This window comes from Crocuta crocuta, unplaced genomic scaffold (assembly GCF_008692635.1).
Source record: "Crocuta crocuta isolate KB4526 unplaced genomic scaffold, BGI_CrCroc_1.0 scaffold228, whole genome shotgun sequence".
Classification (NCBI taxonomy): Eukaryota; Metazoa; Chordata; class Mammalia; order Carnivora; family Hyaenidae; genus Crocuta; species Crocuta crocuta.
The window spans coordinates 1,931,538-1,950,448 of NW_027532820.1; the positions used below are offsets into that span (position 1 = coordinate 1,931,538).

Below are 18,911 nucleotides of genomic sequence, written 5' to 3' on the forward strand. Positions count from 1 at the left end.
TCTCCTGGGAGGCCCGAACATGAGAAGAGGCGTCTCTAGGGAAGGACTCTGGGGAAAGAATGGGGTCCTCTGGGCTGGAGTGGGAGGAGACCAAACAGCAGAGGCAGGATCCACAGCTGGGGACATGTGGACACCTGTCGTGCCACCTGTCCTGAAACAGGGTAAAGGTGGCTGGCCTCTGGGTACCCATGCTTACAGATTTCTGCTCAGAATGTTACTTGGGCATTTAGCCCCTTCCCTGCTGCTCACCGGTTACACAGAGGAAGGAACTTTGATCTAGGTCAGCTCCCCGGTTTTACAGATAATGACACTGAGGCACAGGGGGGTGGAAAGACTAACAGTCATGACCCCATGCTGCTGGTGGCAGATGTGGGATTCACCTTGCAAGCTCTTTGTTGAATTTTAACTTCTCAGCAACATGACAGTTTTAATAAATTCACCTCAATATTTTACTCTTTGATCAAAATGAAGAGAAATTACGCTGCCTAGTGCATTTTAGCAATTCTGTCACTCTTCTGTGCATTAAAACATTATAAAGTTAGTATTAGCCTACCTAGGAGAATCAAAGCAGAAGAAGCTTTTGAGCCACTTGCTGAAGCTGAACTTCCGATAAATATCATTTGTTAAGTCAGACACCATGATGCACCAGAAGCTGGAAAGGCCCATGAGCCGGTGCTGTTGGCAGCTCACCAGAGCATCCCTGTATCCTCTGCCCCGTGGATTCCTTCCATCCTGAGGCTAAGACTGCCTTCAAACCCCCGAGTTCCCAGCCATGTTGACAAAACTACATTTTTGCCTATTTATCAGCAATCCCTTAGTAAGAGGTGGGTCAGCAGTTCCTACACCATTAGCAAAGTCAAAACTGAGTGCAACAAACATTTATTAAGCATTTAAGAAAAGTTATGTAAAGACTTCTTTTATACTTGCATGGCGGGCACCCTTTGAATCACTTCAGTGATGTTTTCTCCCAAATCTGAATTTCCACATGAAGGTTTCTTTGAATTTGGGGGGGGGGTCCTCATAAACTGTCAGCGAGAGACAATCTTGATGTAGACGCCATTCTTTGGGCCTAGGGCAGATTTGGACTCTAGCTGCAGTGGTACCTAAAATAGAGGGGATTAAGATACTTGTTACAGCTAACCACATCTATGGGAAAGGTTTTTGGAACCAGGCCTGAAGCGGGGTTATGGAAATTTGAGTGACAGCAAGGCTGAGGGAGCAAAACAGCCTCCCATCACGGCCTTGAGAAGCCAGCAAAGCTGCCACTCAGGGCAACTGGACACTGGGGCCCCACCAGCACATGGGTGCTCAACCACCAGCACATGGTGCTTGTCCATGTTACCAAAATACTGCTGGTGAGGAGGGCACTCAGTCCCCCATTTATCCTCCCAAGAAACCTGTGTAAGAGGTACTGGTGGCTCACTTCGCAAATGAAGAAATGGAAGTTCCGAGAGGCCAAGTGACTTGTGTAAGGTCACGTGCCTGGAAAGTGAAGAGCAAAGCCTCAAACTCTCTCCCCTCTCCTATTCTCCCTCCCTGGTGCCCTACCAGTAACACAGCAGCACCCCCTCTTTCCAAGGGGCTTGGGTAGAGTGGCTTCATACCATTCCCTTCTCATGAGTGCTGTGGTCTAGCCTCACGGCCATTCAGAAAGCTTTCCTTATGTCTAGCTTACAAGGCAGATTGATGGTGGACTGGGGAATTGGAAGAAAAGCCAAAGAATTACTCAAGCAGCAAGGTGTCCCCACAAGCCCTGTGTAAAATAATGGTTCAGTGGCTAACGTGAACCCTTTAAAGGAAAGAAGCCTCACTGGGCCTTAGTGTTGGGGCCTTGGTGGGCTTTTCAGATGTCTGGGGGTTTAGCTCCGATGGGAGAGTTCTATGACCAAGAAACAAGATGGACTAAACTTGCACTACCCCCCCAGTAGCACATGTGACTGCTGAGCACCAGAAATATGGTTAGTGCAAATGAAGGGCTAAATTTTTAATCTGATTATTAAAATTTAAATAGCCAGATGTGGCTAGCTGCTGCTGTATTAACACAGGTCTGTACAAAGTGGAAACACCACGGGACTTGCAAAGTCCGGGAGAGCTTCCTAGAGGAACACACCTTGGGTGGGGCTAGGAGTGGGAGAAGCCTTGTGGGCAGCACTTCTCAGGCCACTTCAGGATATGCCAGGGATTTGGAAGATGGGATTAGGCTGGGGACAGAGGAGTGGGAGAGATGGCAATCCAGATAGGGAGAAACAGGTAGAACTCTCTTGGGGTGGGAATATGGGGCAGGGAATACAAAGTGGGCTCAGACAAGCTTTCCTTAGCACCAGTATGCTCGGGACTCACGGCTGGTTCTTCAGCTGGGGAATGCCAGCCATAAGCAGTGTTTTGGGATAACGGTCTGGCTGCTGTGCTGTTTGTCAAGATCAAGGGTAAATGAGACAAACCCCAAAAGGAAGTCCTGCACACATGGAACACCTACTTCAGGTTGGGGCCTGCTCTTGTCTCTGCTGGTTTGGCCCTGTGTTCCCAAGTTTGCCCCTCTCTGTCCAGCCTTGAACCCAGTCTGCCTGTTTGTCGGAGGTAATGAATTCTACTCTTTGAATCTAGAAGTTATTCGTCACTGGGTACTCTTTATCTGTTCCCTTACACCCCCTGTCCAGCCATGCAAGAGGGGCTCTGAACAGGCATGGAGGGGCACAGCGTTCAGGTTTTGTAGGCACCAGCAAACATGGCAGAGAGGCGGCTCCATGTAGAGAAAGGAGGGAGGCTTGGGGGCGAGTCCGATCTGGTGTAAGCCCCTTTCTTCACTCTCTGGCTAGTCATTCATTTGCTCATTAATATTTGTTCAGCGGAGCCCAGAGCACCTGCCCTGCACCTGGTGCTGGAGGCTGCAGCAATGAATCAGTCAGACTTCCAGTTCCTGCCCTCACAGCCTGTGGTCCAGGTATGCGGCCTTAGGCAAGTCACTTAACCTCCCTGAGCTTTATTTTAGCTCCTCATCTGAAGAATGGGAGTAATGAAATGTACTCTAGGGGCTTACTGGGTTCTCACTGCTGAAGAGGGAAGAGCTACAGCTTCCCCATACAGAGAACATTAATCGTAATAATAGCTAACAGACTCGGATGACGTGCCAGGCACTTACCCAGGCGCTTGCACTGGCTCATTTTATCGTCGCACAATAAGAACTGGGAGAAGGTGTTATTACCAACCCCCTTAGAGTGATCAAGTCCTCTTGAGGCTACGAGAACCGGGGTGAGCACCCCCTGCGCCCGGAGCAGCGAGCTCACCTGCGTCTCTGGGCAGGCCTTGAACCGGAACTCACGCAGGACGTGGAGCAGCGTCAGCTTGATCTCCAGCAGCCCCAGCCGCACCCCGAGGCAGCTCCGGGGGCCAGCCCCAAACGGCAGGTACGTGAAGGGACGTCGGCACCGCCGGGCCTCTGCCGTGAACCTGCGAGGCCGTGCAGTCAAGGCAGGTCAAGGTAAGCCGGGGACACCCGCCTCCCTCCCTCCCCCTGGACCTCTTTAGCCACTCGGTGTGGCCGAGGGAGCCCTTCCTCTGAGGCCACGCTCCTATCAAGTGGGCCTAAACCCCACTACGCTCACCAGAACCTGTTTTCACGTGGCCGCCTCTGTCTCTGCAGATCCTGAGCTTCAGTCCTGCCCTCTTCTGAGTCCGGCAGAGCCTGAGAGGCACTGCTCTGCTCATGTAGAAGATTCACCTGGAAGGCCCACTGTGCCCTCTCGCCCTCTCCTGAAGAACTGGTTGTGCTGTTAATGAGCCTGAAGGCTCACCATGATCCACGAGGACAAAAGTTTTTAGAAAGCACAGCCCTCACCTGGGCCTGTGGCACCAAATTCCCCATCCGCCAGCGGAGGGCACCAGCCATCACCAGCTTCCTCAGCAGGATTCCCGGGGAACCAGCCCTCCCTGGAGGCCACTTTCTGCGAGTTTATCTGTTGATGCCATGCCGGGCAGCTATCTCCCCTGCGGACGCTTGCCCTTCTGGTTCAAGCAGTGACGCCTGAACCACTGGGGTCTTTCCTAAGACGAGGCCCTTCTGAAGGAATCCTCTCCTATCTGCTACCAAATGGCATTTGCCACATGTGTCCTGTGACAGCAGAGCTAGGTGTCGGCCACTATTTTGTAATAGCCAGCTCACTTCTCACTACCTATGCATTTCCCTGGGCCTAGGAGCCCTTGACCCCCTGCCCCTTTTCAACCTAGGACTAATGTACTTTTTGTTTTCAAAGGTGATGCTGTAAGCCTTACAGCCACAGTCCACAGTGCTTGATGTTTACTGTATTTCCTAGACCTGCTATGCATTCGGATATTATCTATCTAGGTGCCAGTGCCTATAGTTTCCCAGCGAGGGGGTTGTAGAGCTGGGGCTTCTTTCCACAGAATGTTGGAAGCTAAAGGTAGAAACAGCGTGCCCGGGGCCTCCCCATGGCCAGATCACACAAGGAAGGGATATGGATTGATTCTGATGAGGAGGGTGTGGATAACTGCTCATTTTAAATCTAGGATCCTAGAAATGAAATTTAGACAACGGACCAAATCCATGTAGAGGACAGGAGTGGGATCCAGGTCACCATGTTATTAGCATAGCTGGACCTCATGAATTCAGGGAGAAATTTAGTTGATTACTCTTATTTAGGAACAAGCTCCCATTTTTAAAAAAGGAAAGGTGTTACTTTCAATGCACACCTGACATATGATCCTGTGTCCTGTTTCTCGGCTTGAAGAAACCCAGGACATCATTTGAAACTGCCTTGTTACTTGCATGCAGGGCTGCTGGAATGCTAAGTCTCTGGATTCTGTTGAGGGCTTTTAAAAACGGTACAGGTATTTCCTTTGTAAATGATGCCTCGCAAATGCCCGATTCCCATGACTTTTGACTGGGGACTTTACTAAATTGGTGTTTCCCCCTGGCCGCCTCCAAGGGCCTTCCTCTCGTGTCCCTCCGGGGCCCATTTGAAGGGATTGAGCTCACCTCTCAGGGTCGAAGGCCTCCGGGTTGGGCCAGTACTCAGGGTCGTGGTGCAGGGCGCCCACCGCCGTCTCCACCACCGCGCCCGCTGGGATGCGCTGCCCCTGCACCTCGCAGTCTCGCACCGCCTCTCGCGTGAACCTGCGGGACACGCAGGTCAGCCCCCTGCCTTGATGCGCAGCCGCAGTGAGCCGGGCTCGCAGGCGGCGCCCCGGGCCAAACCGGGTCAGCGTGTGAAGTGTGCAATGAGGCTGGGGGAGAGGGGAACAAGAGGGCCAGCCATCTTTCAGGGGTGACCTGGATGGTTCCCCCCTCCCCCCCACCTTAACCCTGTACTGCCCAGGACCCTGTAGTCTCTAGGGTGGTCCTCAGTGAGAGTGCGTTCATCCATCTCGTGCATCCGTCCATCATGCCTGGAGAGCTGCTCTTAGGCCTCGTTAGGGGAGCACAGGTATCTTTGAAGGGCTTCATTCTGGGGAGGGGCTTGCAGGGGTACTCTCCTGGCCACACTTTCCCTCATCTTCTGTTCATGGTCAAGCCTCTTTAAATTGCCCTCGCCCAGCCGCTTGCTTTACCTCAGGGAAATCTGGGTTTGAAAATCGAAGCTTGGTTCATTGTCTGTGTCACTATGGATAACTGCTGCTAGAGGGGAAAACTTCCGGGCAGCTTGTTTACCGTACCAAGTGGCCACGGCACGGTCCCATTTATTTGTACATATGTATATACATATTTATATAATACATATATGTATCTCTTTTTTTAGAGGGAGAGAGGGGGCGCAAGTGAGCGAGGGACAGAGAGAGAGGGAGAGAGAAGCAGGCTCGCCCCATGCGGGACTCGAACTCACAAACTGTGAGATCGTGACCTGAACCGAAGTCAGATGCTTAATGACTGAGCCACCCAGGCACCATATATCGTATTTTTCAGGGCTGGACTATAGATTTTTGCATATGAACATCACGTTTCTGGAAGAATACCTGAATTTTGACTATAATTTCTTCTAAGGGATGAGGCTGGGGTGAGGATGGCAGGGGACCAGAAGTGCCAACTTTCTCTTTGGATCCTTCTGTATTGTTTAGGTATTTTGGTTTTGGGGGTTTTATTTTTATTTTTTTAAGTATAAGCATATTATTTTTGTAATATAGATAATTACTTTAAAATTAAAAATAATCTCTGCTGGCTTTTACTTCAAATTGTAGGACTGGACTTTCCTCAATATCTTAGGGGAGATACAGTCATTCTCCTAATTATTATTATGTACTCTTCTCACTTATAAGAGAAATTAAGAGCAACCTGTGGCTCCTTGCAGCATTTACCACTCTGTTAGGGGCCTTTAATATAAGAAGAAAGGCCAGGACTGGGGGATCTCCATTCAGATCTTAAGCTACCAATGCAATTAATATGTGCTTGGAGCTGGTAGCAAAACACCAGGGCTCAAATCTGAGTAAGAAGGTGGAGGGTTCTGATGTCTGCAGCCTCAGCTCTAATGGGGTCAAGCCTGACATCCCCTTCTTTGTCATCTTTACTGGAAATATCTTGGACCTGGATCCAAGACCCCCTAAGCCAGGAAATAGGGCTTTCCCTTCTGTGTATGGTTGGGCCTCCTGCTGGGCTAGGCCAGGCCACACACAAGGCCAGAAAAATCTGCTGAATTCTACTGCATAGAATCCTGGATTCACACTGATAACACTTCAACAAGAGTTGTTATATTTTGACAGGGGCCATTCTGAGATTTTGGGGGATAACAGTGTGTCAGTGCTTGGGAAAAGCCAAGATGCTTTTCTGAGATTAAAATAATAAAATAAGATAAAATAAAATAAAATAAAATAAAATAAAATAAAATAAAATAAAATTCTCAATGTCCCTGTATTCACCAAATCTGTTGCTTGGGCTGAAGCAAATTGGCATCTTATCTGGCTGAGAATAATGATGGCTTGCTGCTCTCGTTTCTGTTTGATGACAGAAGTTAGCAGGGCTGATATGATTAAAAATTCCAGCAGAGTAGGTGTGGAGGCAGGTGAGGCCCAGGAGATCGCGGCTTGCCCAGGATTGGAGCAGGCTGCAAGCTGGCCATTTGACGGGAAGGGCAGTCCTTTCTCTTCACCTCACACCTTAAGTGCCTCACCACTTAGGGTGGTGTGGCTTTTCAGATGTCCTGTCCCACTGATTCTTACCACTCTTGTGGGGCAGGCCGAGCAGACATTATGTGCCCACTGAACACATAGGAAGCAGAAGCACAGAGCAGTACAGAATTTACTCCAGATCACACAGCAAAGTAAAGGAAGGGATATGAAACTGTCTTGACTTTCTAAATTTGTTCTGTGATTATGGAGCACTGGCCCTATATGTGACTTTTTGAGGGAATCGGCAAATCTGCCCCAATTCTCTAGTTTCTGTCCTGCCTTCGAGTGAGATCACCAGCTGCTGGTTCTCCATGGCAGTGCCTTCACTGGCTTCCTTTTACACGGTGCTGTTTATAAAGGGCCGCTCGGATGGAGAATTGATCAGAGCATTTTGGTGTTGAAGAGTCTGTTCACTTTGTCACTCAACACATTATTTCTACGGGGTCTTATGTGATGAGTTCTTGATTGGGTTCAGATCCAGGAAATGACGTGTTTTGGATCCGTTGATAGACTTTTCCTCCCACTGGAGAACACAACTGTTCAACTCAGCTGCTTTCTCTTTCTGCCAGGAGCCTCAGCAATTGAGTGGGGACCTAACTCCAGTTATCAGCCATCTCTAGGGTCCTGTAAAGGCTTCTTTCCTCTAGACAGTCTTTGTTTTATCACTGAATGTCTTAATTTGAACTCCATTCTAATGTGGATACCAGCTGCCCACAGTTCCCTTGGAAGGAAGCTGGATATAAATCATTAAAAAACAAAGATTGGGGACAGTTTGCTTTGCGGCTCCCAAGGATATCAGGGAAGGCCCATAGAATGAGTTTCAATGCTGGCATCAGGAGAATAGCAAGGCAAGCCCAGAGTTACTGGCTGCTCCTGGACCAGGAGGTGGAAAGCCTGTGTGCCTGAGGACCATGTGATTTCACTCCCTTCTGTGGGATTCTCTATATTTTCTCTGGGTCTGAACACTGCATGGTATCTACAGTCACACTCTGTGATGTTTTTGGTTTGGAATATAATTTTGAGATACCTTCAAATCATCCACATTTTCTCTGTTAACATGGCAAAAACTACCTCCAAATGGATTATGTGGTATATTCATTCATAGACATGGCAGGGTGGAACTTACAGTATACACGGTTAAATGCCTTGTGTTGCTTCTGTTTCTAGAACCTGGAATCTGGCTACTGTTTCTCTCCCCTAAGGGTCTGGGGACCCAAGTTAAGACCCTGTGCTCCCTGGAATGCCTTGCTTAGGGGGAGTTCGAAAGAAGCGAAGACCAGATTCCTGCTCTCAAGGCACTTACAGGTTGGTGTGAGTGGATATACTTGGGCGAAATACTGCAGAGAGGTTGAAAAGTGTCCAGGAATATAATATGAAGTACAGTCACTCTGAACCTGCTGGGGGAGCAGAGACAAATGGCCTGCAGTGGTGAGTCTTGGGTTGGAATTTGTGTAGGTCGTTGGAGAGTGAGGAGATGCCTCCCAGGCCTTGGAAGTTTCCCCCTGGAATGTCAACTCCAAGGGCAGGGGTTTTATCTATTTTATACCTGGCTCATTTCCCAGTGCTTCCAACAGCATTCGGCTCAATAAATAGTTGCCAAATGAATGACTAGCAAAAGCCATTCCAGGCTAGGAGGCCAAAGTGATTGGCTTGGATTGGGCAGGAAGGTCATGTTAAAAGCCCAGTGATGCTTTGAGAAGGTACTTAACATAGAGGAAAATGAGCCAGATATTTACTGCCCTGTGGTTACTGTATGGACGGCATTGTGCCCCAGGGGACACCAAGAAACACAAGACTCGTTGCCCTCCAGGAATTTGCCTCCAGCATTCCTGATATCAGGTGGTAATAGTCTGAGGACCAGTGAGGACCCTACACAGTGATGCCAGAGGGGCTTTGGGAGTGTGTTGGGGGGTGGGGGAGGACACGGGTTTACCTGAAAGCTGGCGGGTAAAGCCTCAAGGTCTCTGCAATCACCATGTCCAGGTAGGGCAGGTGTTCCTGGAGGCTGCAGTAGTCAGGAGCCGGCTGTGGAGGGGTCGTGACAAAGAAAGAAAGTTGAGTTACACCGAGTCATACAGCATTCTGGCTTCTCCATTAGCTTTAGAGTCCCGCTCCAACTCAGCAGACTCAAAAGTGGAGACGCCACAAAGTGCAAAGTCCATTCAAGCCACCCTGCTTTGGGTTAGTGCTGCGCATGTCCCACTGTACTTGTTCCATGGTGCTGTGTGTTACTGGGGACCCGCCTGGCACCTGGGGATCTCTGAGTGTCACCCAGAGACGTTTGGTTCCAACCCAATGACAGCAGCTTCAGCTGCAAGCATTTATTGAGGGAGGATGAGGTGGTGGCCGCATGTTGTATGGACATGACCTGACTTCCTCCTCCCTGCAAACCTGTGAGACAGCTATTGTCCCATCCCTTAGAGGAGGAAACTGAGGCTCGGAGAGGCGGCCACATAGATAGCAACTAGTACATCATAAAGTTGAAAGATGCGCAATGAAGTCGCAAAAAAAAAAGTTTCCAGTAATAGTAATAGAAACTAAAGAGCTATTATAAATCAGTAAGAAAAGAAGCTCATTAGGAAAGTGGACAAAGGATATGAACAGGCAAAACACAGAAGAAGAAATACAAGTTGCCCTGATGAAAAACACAAATGAAAACGAGGAGATTCTGTTCTTCACTGACCAGCTTCAGAAAGGTTGGGAAAAACTGATTAGATACTAGAGAGTGAAGGGTGGAGAAGCATGACCCAGCACCCTGTGTTGGAGGGACACTGGTGCCCCTTGGACAACGCCCACTGGAGTGGCACTGTCACCCTCACCCCAGGCCTGCGGAGGAGGGACACAGGAGATGTGAGCTGGAGAACAGGATGTGGGTTGGGGGTTCGGATGGGCTCGTGGAGGCTTATGTGCTGCTCTGCTGGATTTCCCCAGTCCTCCCTCTCACCCCACTCCCTACAGAGCCAGGGCGGGTACCTGCTTGGTGGGTGACAGCCTCATTTCTTTCAGCCAGGTAGTGCTGATGCAAGAGCAATCCTCAACTTGGAGGTTTGCTTTTTCCTATCCTCCCCACCCAGAGCAGTAGAGGGCATCAGGGGGTGGGGGTGGGGCAAGGCCATGCTGCAGCCCCTAGCTTTCCAGGGATGGGCCCTGAGTGGCCTTGCTCCACCCTCCGGGAGCCATTCCCAGGCTTACAGCTGGCCCCATGGCTGCCCTGCAGCCATGCACTGAACCAGCACTTCTCAGAGAGAGAGAGAGAGAGCTCCCTGGATTGGCCACATCAGGCTCACCCTAGAAATGCAGATCCCTGGGCCTGCCCACAGACCAGACCAGAAACTGTGAGGTGGGGCCAGTAAGCCATCCAGTGAGGGAGGGGCTCCACTGGCAAGAGCAGGTAGGCAGCCCCTGTGTGGAATGTGCTTGGTTTGCTTGAGGAAGACAACACCAGGCCAGCTGGCTGGAGCAGAATGGGGACTCAGGGGGACAGAGGGGAGGTGGCAGCAGATGGGGTCAGGGCCAGGACACATGGGGTCTTGGAGTCCGTAGTATTTTAGCTAATCTATCACTGTACAGCCGTTCAATATAATGCAGCCATTCGATGATGTCTGTAACATACTGTGGAGTAAAAAAGTGAAGTTACAGAATATGTGTAGTTTAAGGTTTATGAATTTGGAGGGCAAAGGAGGAGTTTCCATTTCCACTTTTTTTTTATGATTATTCTTTTTTTTTTATTTTTTTTATTTTTTATTTTTAATAGTTTATTGTCAAATTAGTTTCCACATAACACTCAGTGCTCATCCCCACAAGTGTNTCCCAACTCGCTCTCATCCTCATTTCTGGGAACTGTTCCTTCAGATGGTTACCACCAGACCCTACATTTCCACCTCCACACAGGCCACCGGGGCCTACTCAGTGAGCATGTGGCCCATGAGAAGGCCCTGTGCTCGGAGCTTAATGCTCTTTGGTTGCTGTCTGTGATTCTTAACCCTTTTGAATTGGTATTTTGGAAGTAGAGTCTGATGGGACAGTGGAGGATGCACCACGGCTTGTAGCCTCACTCATGCATGGTCCTGCCTCTGGCCGCCTCCCCAGGACCCATTCTCAGCTGCCTGCTCTCCTACCCCTGGTGCTGGGGGCCCAGCCCAGCCTCCCTCTGACTGCTTTGCCTTGTGACCATGGTTGCCCTCCTCTCCAGTCCAGGGCCTGGGCTTAGGCACAGAGAGTGTGAGGATGGGGTGCATGTATCCTGAAGCATCTGGCCTAGAAGCAACTGTCCCTGCCCTGAGCTGGCAGCATCACAGTGTGTCCCAGGACTGGCCAGAGGCTGAGTATTGGATGGAGCCAGCCTCTGCCCACCTTTGGCCCAGGTACCAAATGTGTCCTGGCACAGAGGTTTTAAGGATCTTTGAAGAGTCACAGTCTACTGTGGCATTGGGGGTGAGCCTGTGGGAAGATGTGATGCCTGGCTCAAGGTCCCTAAACCCCATCCCCAGTTGGGTCACGTGCACGGGTCTAGTGGCTAGCAGGATGGGGCAGGACCCCTAAACATGCATGAGGGCCTGAGTCCTCAGCCTATATGGTGGCCCCATGCCTGAGGAAGAAGAAGAACCCCTCTTCTTCCTCCTAATCTTTAGTAGTTTGATTTGTGCTGGTTTCTTCTGGCCTGTGAGTCACAAAATACAAATTGTGTAATTTCAGCGATTCTGCACATGAGTTAAATGCTCTTTGATAATTTAGATTTAAAACTGGCATTGCATTGGGGCACCTGGGTGGCTCAGTCGGTTAAGCGTCTGACTTCGGCTCCGGTCATGTTCTCACAGTTCGTGGGTTCGAGTCCCGCATCAGGCTCTGTGCTGACAGCCAGCTCAGAGCCTGGAGCCTGCTTCAGATTCTGTGTCTCCCTCTCTCTCTGACCCTCCCCTGCTCGCTCGGTCTCTCTCTATCTCTCAAAAATAAATAAAAAACATAAAGAAAGATTTTCAAGAAAGATTCAGGCTGGAGAAGAAGAAAAGAGGGAGAACCTTTGTATTTAATGGCACTTTGCCCTGTGTTTTGAATGAGGAGCCCCATATTTTCATTTTGTATAAAAGAATTAAGTGTGGCCTGCAGGCCATGGTTGATTGGCCCAAGGATGGGCCTCGGACCCAAGGGTCCCACTCTGGAAATTTGGATCTAGTGCAGAGAAAAGGGAATTTTTCTCCAGTGGGTGGAGGCTGAGCACAGGTGAGTCATGATATGCTGGTGACCATTTTCTCCCTTGTGGATGAATAAGCAGAAAATTCCAGTTGCCTGTGAGAAAGAAGAAATGAATTAAATGTGCAGAGGGAAGTAGAGGAAAATGACACAGGGAGAGACCATTTCCTGGTGTCCCTTAGAGTTTCAGTTTCTGTCCCTCTTGACTAGTAAGTAGCCCAGTGGGTGGTGAATCAGTACCCTTACGGCATTTTGTCATTTATGGTGTAAGTTAGCAACAGATGAATTCTGTTATCTGCAACCAAAGTAGACTTATCAACACATGCATAAAATGTAAAAAACAAACAAAAAACCAAAACAGACAAACAAAACATCCCCCCCCCCCAATAAACGGTGGTACCATGCACCAGAATACAGAACTATATCACAAAAAGAAAAAGAAACCAGATCTGGAAGCCATCCCTAACGGTAAATGGTATTGGTTCACCAAACAAAATGTGTGGTTTAGAAGCTGTCAGCATTTGTCAAAGAAAGAAAACTTTTAAACATAGGCTAAGGGATGTAATGTAATGTAATATAATGTAATAAAGTCAAAGTCCTTATTTATTCTTTCTCTGGATGAGCTTTTTACTGTGTTTCTAAGCTTTTGGCTCAAGATACACATGTAAACATCATCTTGGTCCGGTGGTTCTCAGGTGGGGGAACGTTAGAAGCAGTGGGTCAGCTTTTACTCTATAAGGATGCTTGGGCCCTGTCCCCCAGGGACTCGATGGTTTGAAGTGGGCCCTCGGCCCCAGTTCTTCCCACCTCGTGCCGTGGTTGGAATGTGGTGTTGGGGGCTGAGACCACTCACTGCATTCGTCCTGCAATCTACCCCAGTGATCCTTCCCATGGGAGGAGTGGGCCGTTGGGGTGTAGGGAGCCTCATATCTGCACGTTCTAATGAAACCCAGCTGAGGTAATGCAGTTCAAGTCCCTGTCCCACTGACAGACCAGTCTGCCCATCTGGACCTTTGCCCAATAGTTCTTTCAGGAAAATCAGGAATAAAGGGGTCCTACACCAATCCTTCCAGCAGAGGGCAGCAAGTGTATGGCAAATGTGGACTCCCCTGTGAGGCTGGTCCCCTACTCAGAATCACAAATTATACCCCCCAAAGACTTAGGAATTATGAATCTAAATTCTTTATCATAGAGATGAGAAACAGGAGACCCAGAGAGGAAAGCCCGAGAAGCCAAACTCACAGATAGAACTTGGAATAGAAAACCCACGTCCTTATGCATTCTGCAATCTCTTGATGCACACCTACTGTCAGGTGCTGAGGATCCAGAAATGATCAAGTCTCTGCTCTTTGAGGAAGCAGACTTCTAAGCAAATCATTATACTGGATGTGGGACGTGCTGTAGAATGGACTTAGGAGGAACGGGAAACGCAGTTCTGTTTGAGAGCTCATTTATCCACTTATTCATTGCACACATGCCGAGCTGGTGCATACTATTGGCCAGGCACTGTGCTAGGCACACACTGACCATTCCCACTCCCTTGGACCTTACAGTCCATCCCAGGATGCAAAGCAATGGCAAGGGTTTCAGAGTCGTGAGCACAAGGCTCTGTGGAAGAACAGAAGAAGAACACACATCTCAGGCACTTGGGATCGGGGAAGCTGACAGGAGAAAACGAAGCCTGAGCCAAAATCTTTATGATGGATGAGAAGAAGGCAGCGAGAAGTGGGTGGGCTAAAAAAAAAAAAATCCATGAGTCCATCACAGGACCTTGAACCCTAACTGGATATTTGAGATACTTAGGAAATTATGGTTTAGTTGTTGTTATTGTTGTTGTTGATTTAATTTGAGAGACCGGGGGAGGGACAGAGAGAGAAAATCTTAAGCAGACTTCACGCTCAGCTCAGCATGGAGCCCAATATAGGGCTCCATCCCATGACCCTGGGATCATGACCTGAGCCGAAATCATAAGTTGGATGCTCAGCGAACTGAGCTTCCCAGGCTCGCTGGTTCACTTGTTTTTAATGTGATAATGGCATGGTGGTCCTGTTTTAGAAAAGAGTCCTTTTATTTTAGAGGTGTAGAATGAAATATTTACAGATGATGTGATAGGACATCTGGGATTTTTATTTAAAAAAAAAACAACTAAAAAACTGGAATTGGGGGAAGGTGGGGAAAGACATGAAACCAAAGTGACCATAGCTGACCTCTTGTTGAGGCTGGGTGATGAGTAATGGTCCCCTCAAATATTCTTCTAATTCGCATTAAGTTTTCCTTCAAAAAAAGTTAAAATACTGAATAGAAACTTAAATAACAACATTGTGGCATAGCCTTTGAGATGCGTTACAGAATAAAAATGGTTCTGTTGGGCTGGCCAAGTGGGAGAGGTGTGGTTTGGAGCCAGATCCTGTAGGACACTTGGCAGTTTTCCAGGCGCAGGAGACAGAAAGCCCTCCCACGTGGGGCAGCCTTTCGGGCTGAGTCAGAAGTGTGTGGGCGTGGTTCGTGGTGGAGCGCTGTCAAGAAATGAAACCGAAATGGTAGTTGTCCTCTAAGAGTGCTATGTATTTGTCTTTGGCATCGAGAAAAAAACTACCCAATAAAAAAATGTTTGGGGGCGTGTGGTATAGAATTCACTTGAAGTGAGAAAGGGAAAGAGAGGGTAACTTAGTCTGGAGAAGGCTTTCCCTGGGAAGCAAAGGCTGGCCAGCTCACCCCACATGTCTACAACAGCAGCAGCATCCTTGAAGGCAGGAGGCTGGGAGCTCGGAGCTGAGGTTTCTGGCCCAGCCCAGCCCTTGGCTGTCGCCCTTGGCGTGCTCGGACCCTCTGTGCTGCTCAGGGCTGAGGAGGACCTGGTTGGCCTGGAATTTGAGGAGAGCTCAGGGGAGTCTGAGCAGAATATCCTCTCATTTCGAGCCAGGAAGCAGTTTAGGCATCTGTGTTTCCAAAAGATAAAGATAAAAAGCCATCCCCCAGGGTTCCCCCTGATTTCTGTTACGCCGGCCATATTACTCAGAATTAGAATCAACCTGTCCTGCCTCCCACCCAGCGAGACTGCTACTGCAGCCTCCCTCCGCGACCTTGGCCATGCCTCCGGGTAGACACTAGGTCCAGCCAGGGTTTCCGTCCTGTCCTGGATCCATCACCCAGCAGGTGTGGCCGTGGGGCAGTTGCCAAGGGCAACATCATCAGGCCACCTGGTCTGTAAGTTGGGGTCATGCTCAGCTCCCTGGGCAGGGCGAAGGAGACTGTGAAGGTGAAAGATCTCTGCATCCTATCCTTGGTAATGTACCAGAGGAACAGGTAATTCTGTTGAGCGTATCTAGAGGCAAAGAGCTCATTTCATCACGAGGCTGTCTGTTGCATGTATTAAATGACTCTATAAGGATGTGTTAAGGAAGAAAGCGATTTTTAAACCCCATAGAACTTATTTCAGTGAGGACTTATTTCATAAAATAAGCAACTGTGCCCTTAGAAGTTTGAAAAGAAATGTTAAATAATTATTAATATTTGATTTGGGGGAATATTGATTAAATAGTAAATATTACTAAGTATTGGGGAAAATAGAAGTTAAAAAAATAAACTGAATCGTTGCCTTGTGCTTTACATTCTCAATCCAGAGTTCCTTGATTGTCCAGATTTTTTCGTCTGTATGTTGATTTTCAGTGGGCAGTTACTTCTAATTTTACCTCCATGGTTCTTTTTCTCTTAGTCTTTTTATCTTAGATCTTAGATCTGTAAATAAATATGTAAATGCAAGGGATAAACCTGATGACTANAATAGGATTGCCCTCATCTATTAAGGTCGCCTTGCTACATTCAGAGTTTTGTGAGCCATTTTCTCTGAGAGCTAGACACACAGACACATGCACACACATGTGAACGTGCACCCACCCAGTCCCCAAGTCACTCATACCTACACTTACACCACACGCTGGGTGTGTGCAGATAGAATGTGGAGAATAAATGAGAAAAAGCAAGTAAAAAATGTCACTACTTTCAAAAGGATTTTTCCTGGAGACCCAGGGACCGCATAGAAAAATTAATGTGTTCTTATTTTGCGAAAGGAAATAGAAGTGGAGGAGGCTTCGGCTTTGTCCTTCCCGAGCAGTAACAAGGGCAGCATCAAATAGTACTAGTGAGCGCTCACTCATATGTCACCAGATGTGATGTTGTTATATAAAGTGGCTAAATTCTGCCAGACTTTGCCGTCTAGAAGCAAGGAGCTTGAAGTCCCTTAAGACTGGACACACTAGCATGGGGACAGGTAGGGGCTGTACAGCTGTATGAAGAATTAAGATTTCCGTTTGCTCTCATTCCCTGGGGAACATATGATAATAATATAAAACCAAACTGTGGAAAATATAGCAACCTTCGCTTTGCCCTTTTGACCACCAGCCCAGAAAGAAAGCCCCCTCCTCCTGAGCCTGGTCCCCAAGATGAGCACTGGGTCCTGTAGGTGAGGCCTGAGCAGGGGCCTGGGCTCCTTACTGACCAGTTATCTAAACAGAGAGCCTCTGACTTCCTGACTTTGAGATTGCAGAGATGGGCCCGTGGGAGCTGTTCCAGGCTTGGGGCAAGAAGCAGTGGGGATGGAGGGGCAGGGTGGGCTGTGAGGTGGGTGGTGGATCTTTCTGCCAACATCGCTGCTTTGCCTAGCCAATGCCTAGCAAGTCCTACGTGCTAACTTAAAGAATTTGGCAGATTTAGAGGCCGACATGCACCCATGCCTTAGAAAAAGTAATTAGGAGAGTGTGTATAGTATCTGTTTATATCCACTTTAAAAGGAAGGAGACAGAACCCATCTCACATAAACCCCTGAATTATTCCAGGTGCTCCTGTACTCTGAGGCCAGGCCATTAAGGGATTAGGTGAGGGGATTGTAATGGAAGAACATAAATGTGCCTGTGTATGCACTCATACACATATGCGTGCTTGCACACACACACACACACACACACACACACACACACACACACCCCACAGTGCCAGCCCTTACCACCAATGGCCCTGGGTTGAGCCTTATCAATATCCCTGACCTTCCATAAGAATTCCTGTCTTCAGAGATCTAAGGTAATAATAGCACTCTGCCCCCCTCCCCCCGCAGTATTTTACTGGACACAGTAGGATTTTTACATCTGTTTTATCATGCAGTCCTCACAACTGCACAGTGAGGTAGGTAGGGCAATTTTGCTGCCTATTTTATAGATGAAAAAAAAAAAAGAAACAAAGATTAGAGAGGTTAGTGGCTAAGCCAAGGTCTCATAGCTAGTAAATGGCAGAGTCAGAACTAAGTCCAGATCTTCAAATTCCAAGACTTGTCCATCATGCTTTACTGTGTAGACCTCTCTTCCCCTCCCCTCCTTCCACCCTTCCTTCCCCCTTTCCCTCCCTCCCTCCTTCTCTTCCTTTCCTTTTTTTAATTAAAATATTTTTAAAATATTTATTTATTTATTAATAATACATTGTCGAGTTAGCTAACATAAAGTGTATATAGTGTAGTCTTTGCTTCAGGAGTAGATTGATCCATCGCTTACATACAACACCCAGCGCTCATCCCAACAAATGCCCTTTTCGATGCCCATCTCCCATTTTCCCCGTCTTCCTTTCCTTTTGTCCAGTTTATGGATGAATCACATGCATACAGAAAAAAATATGGCACAACCTGACATCCGGAGCTCAGTGAATTTTCACAAAGCGAGCACACCCATGTAACCATGTCCCTATCAAGCCCCCGGATATTGCCAGCATTCTGAAGCACCCCCGTGGCTCTGTCCAGTCACAGCCCCCTCAGGGGCAACCACCCTCCTGACTTGTAACATGAGAGATTACTTTTGCCTGTTAAAAATCTGTGTATAAAGAGAACGTACCATATGTGTGCTTTCGCCTGTGCCTGCCCATGTGCGGGCCTGGGTCTTGGAGACCCACCCACAGTGTGGTGTGGAGCTGAAGTGTGTCCGCTCGTGTGGTTGTGTGGTGCTCCACCCTCAACTCATCCTTTCAACTGTGGGTGGATGTTTGAGTCATCCCCAGTTTGGGGCCATTGTGAATAAAGCTGAACATTTTTATATATATATAAGTTTATTTATTTAGTTTGAGAGAGAGAAAGATAACGTGCAAGCAGGGGAGGGGCAGTGAGGGAGGGAGGGAGAAAGAGTCCCAATCAGGCACCATGCTGTCAGTACAGAGCCCATTGTGGGACTCAAACCCACAAACCATGAGATCATAACCTGAGCCGAAATCAACAATTGGATGCTTAACCGACTGAGCCACCCAGGCACCCCTTGTGTATGTTTTTTTTTTTTTGGTGGACATATGTACACGTTTCTGTTGGGTCGTGGATTTGCTGGATCGTAAGGGATGTGTATGTTCAGTGTTAGTAGATATTGGACAGTTTACAAATTGGTTGTACCTAAAATTTTAACAGTGAGTCAGTTGAAAAGCAGCTTATTGACATACATGCCAGTTCCTTGTATTTAATCTCTCTGTGGGTTCCACCCTCTTCCCTCTGCCTGCCCCTCCAACACACTGAAACCCAACCACCACCTCTATTCCAGGTAAGGATTGAGAGAAAAAAAATAGTGTATTATTTGGGGGAGTGGAGT

General features: G+C 48.3%; 1 protein-coding gene across 2 annotated transcripts in view; it reads right to left on the reverse strand.

Moving 5' to 3' along the window:
- Positions 1–910: 910 nt before the first annotated feature.
- The window catches only part of TBXAS1 (thromboxane A synthase 1), a 157,525-nt gene continuing 139,524 nt past the window's right edge, over positions 911–18,911 (reverse strand). For both annotated transcript variants that reach the window (XM_077781054.1, XM_077781055.1), the window contains 4 exons: positions 9,047–9,138; positions 4,994–5,131; positions 3,285–3,447; positions 911–1,103 (listed from right to left, as the gene is read on the reverse strand). In XM_077781054.1, coding sequence (XP_077637180.1) covers positions 1,029–1,103; positions 3,285–3,447; positions 4,994–5,131; positions 9,047–9,138 — 468 coding nt within the window. In that variant the 3' untranslated portion in view covers positions 911–1,028. The remainder of the gene's footprint in view (positions 1,104–3,284; positions 3,448–4,993; positions 5,132–9,046; positions 9,139–18,911) is intronic.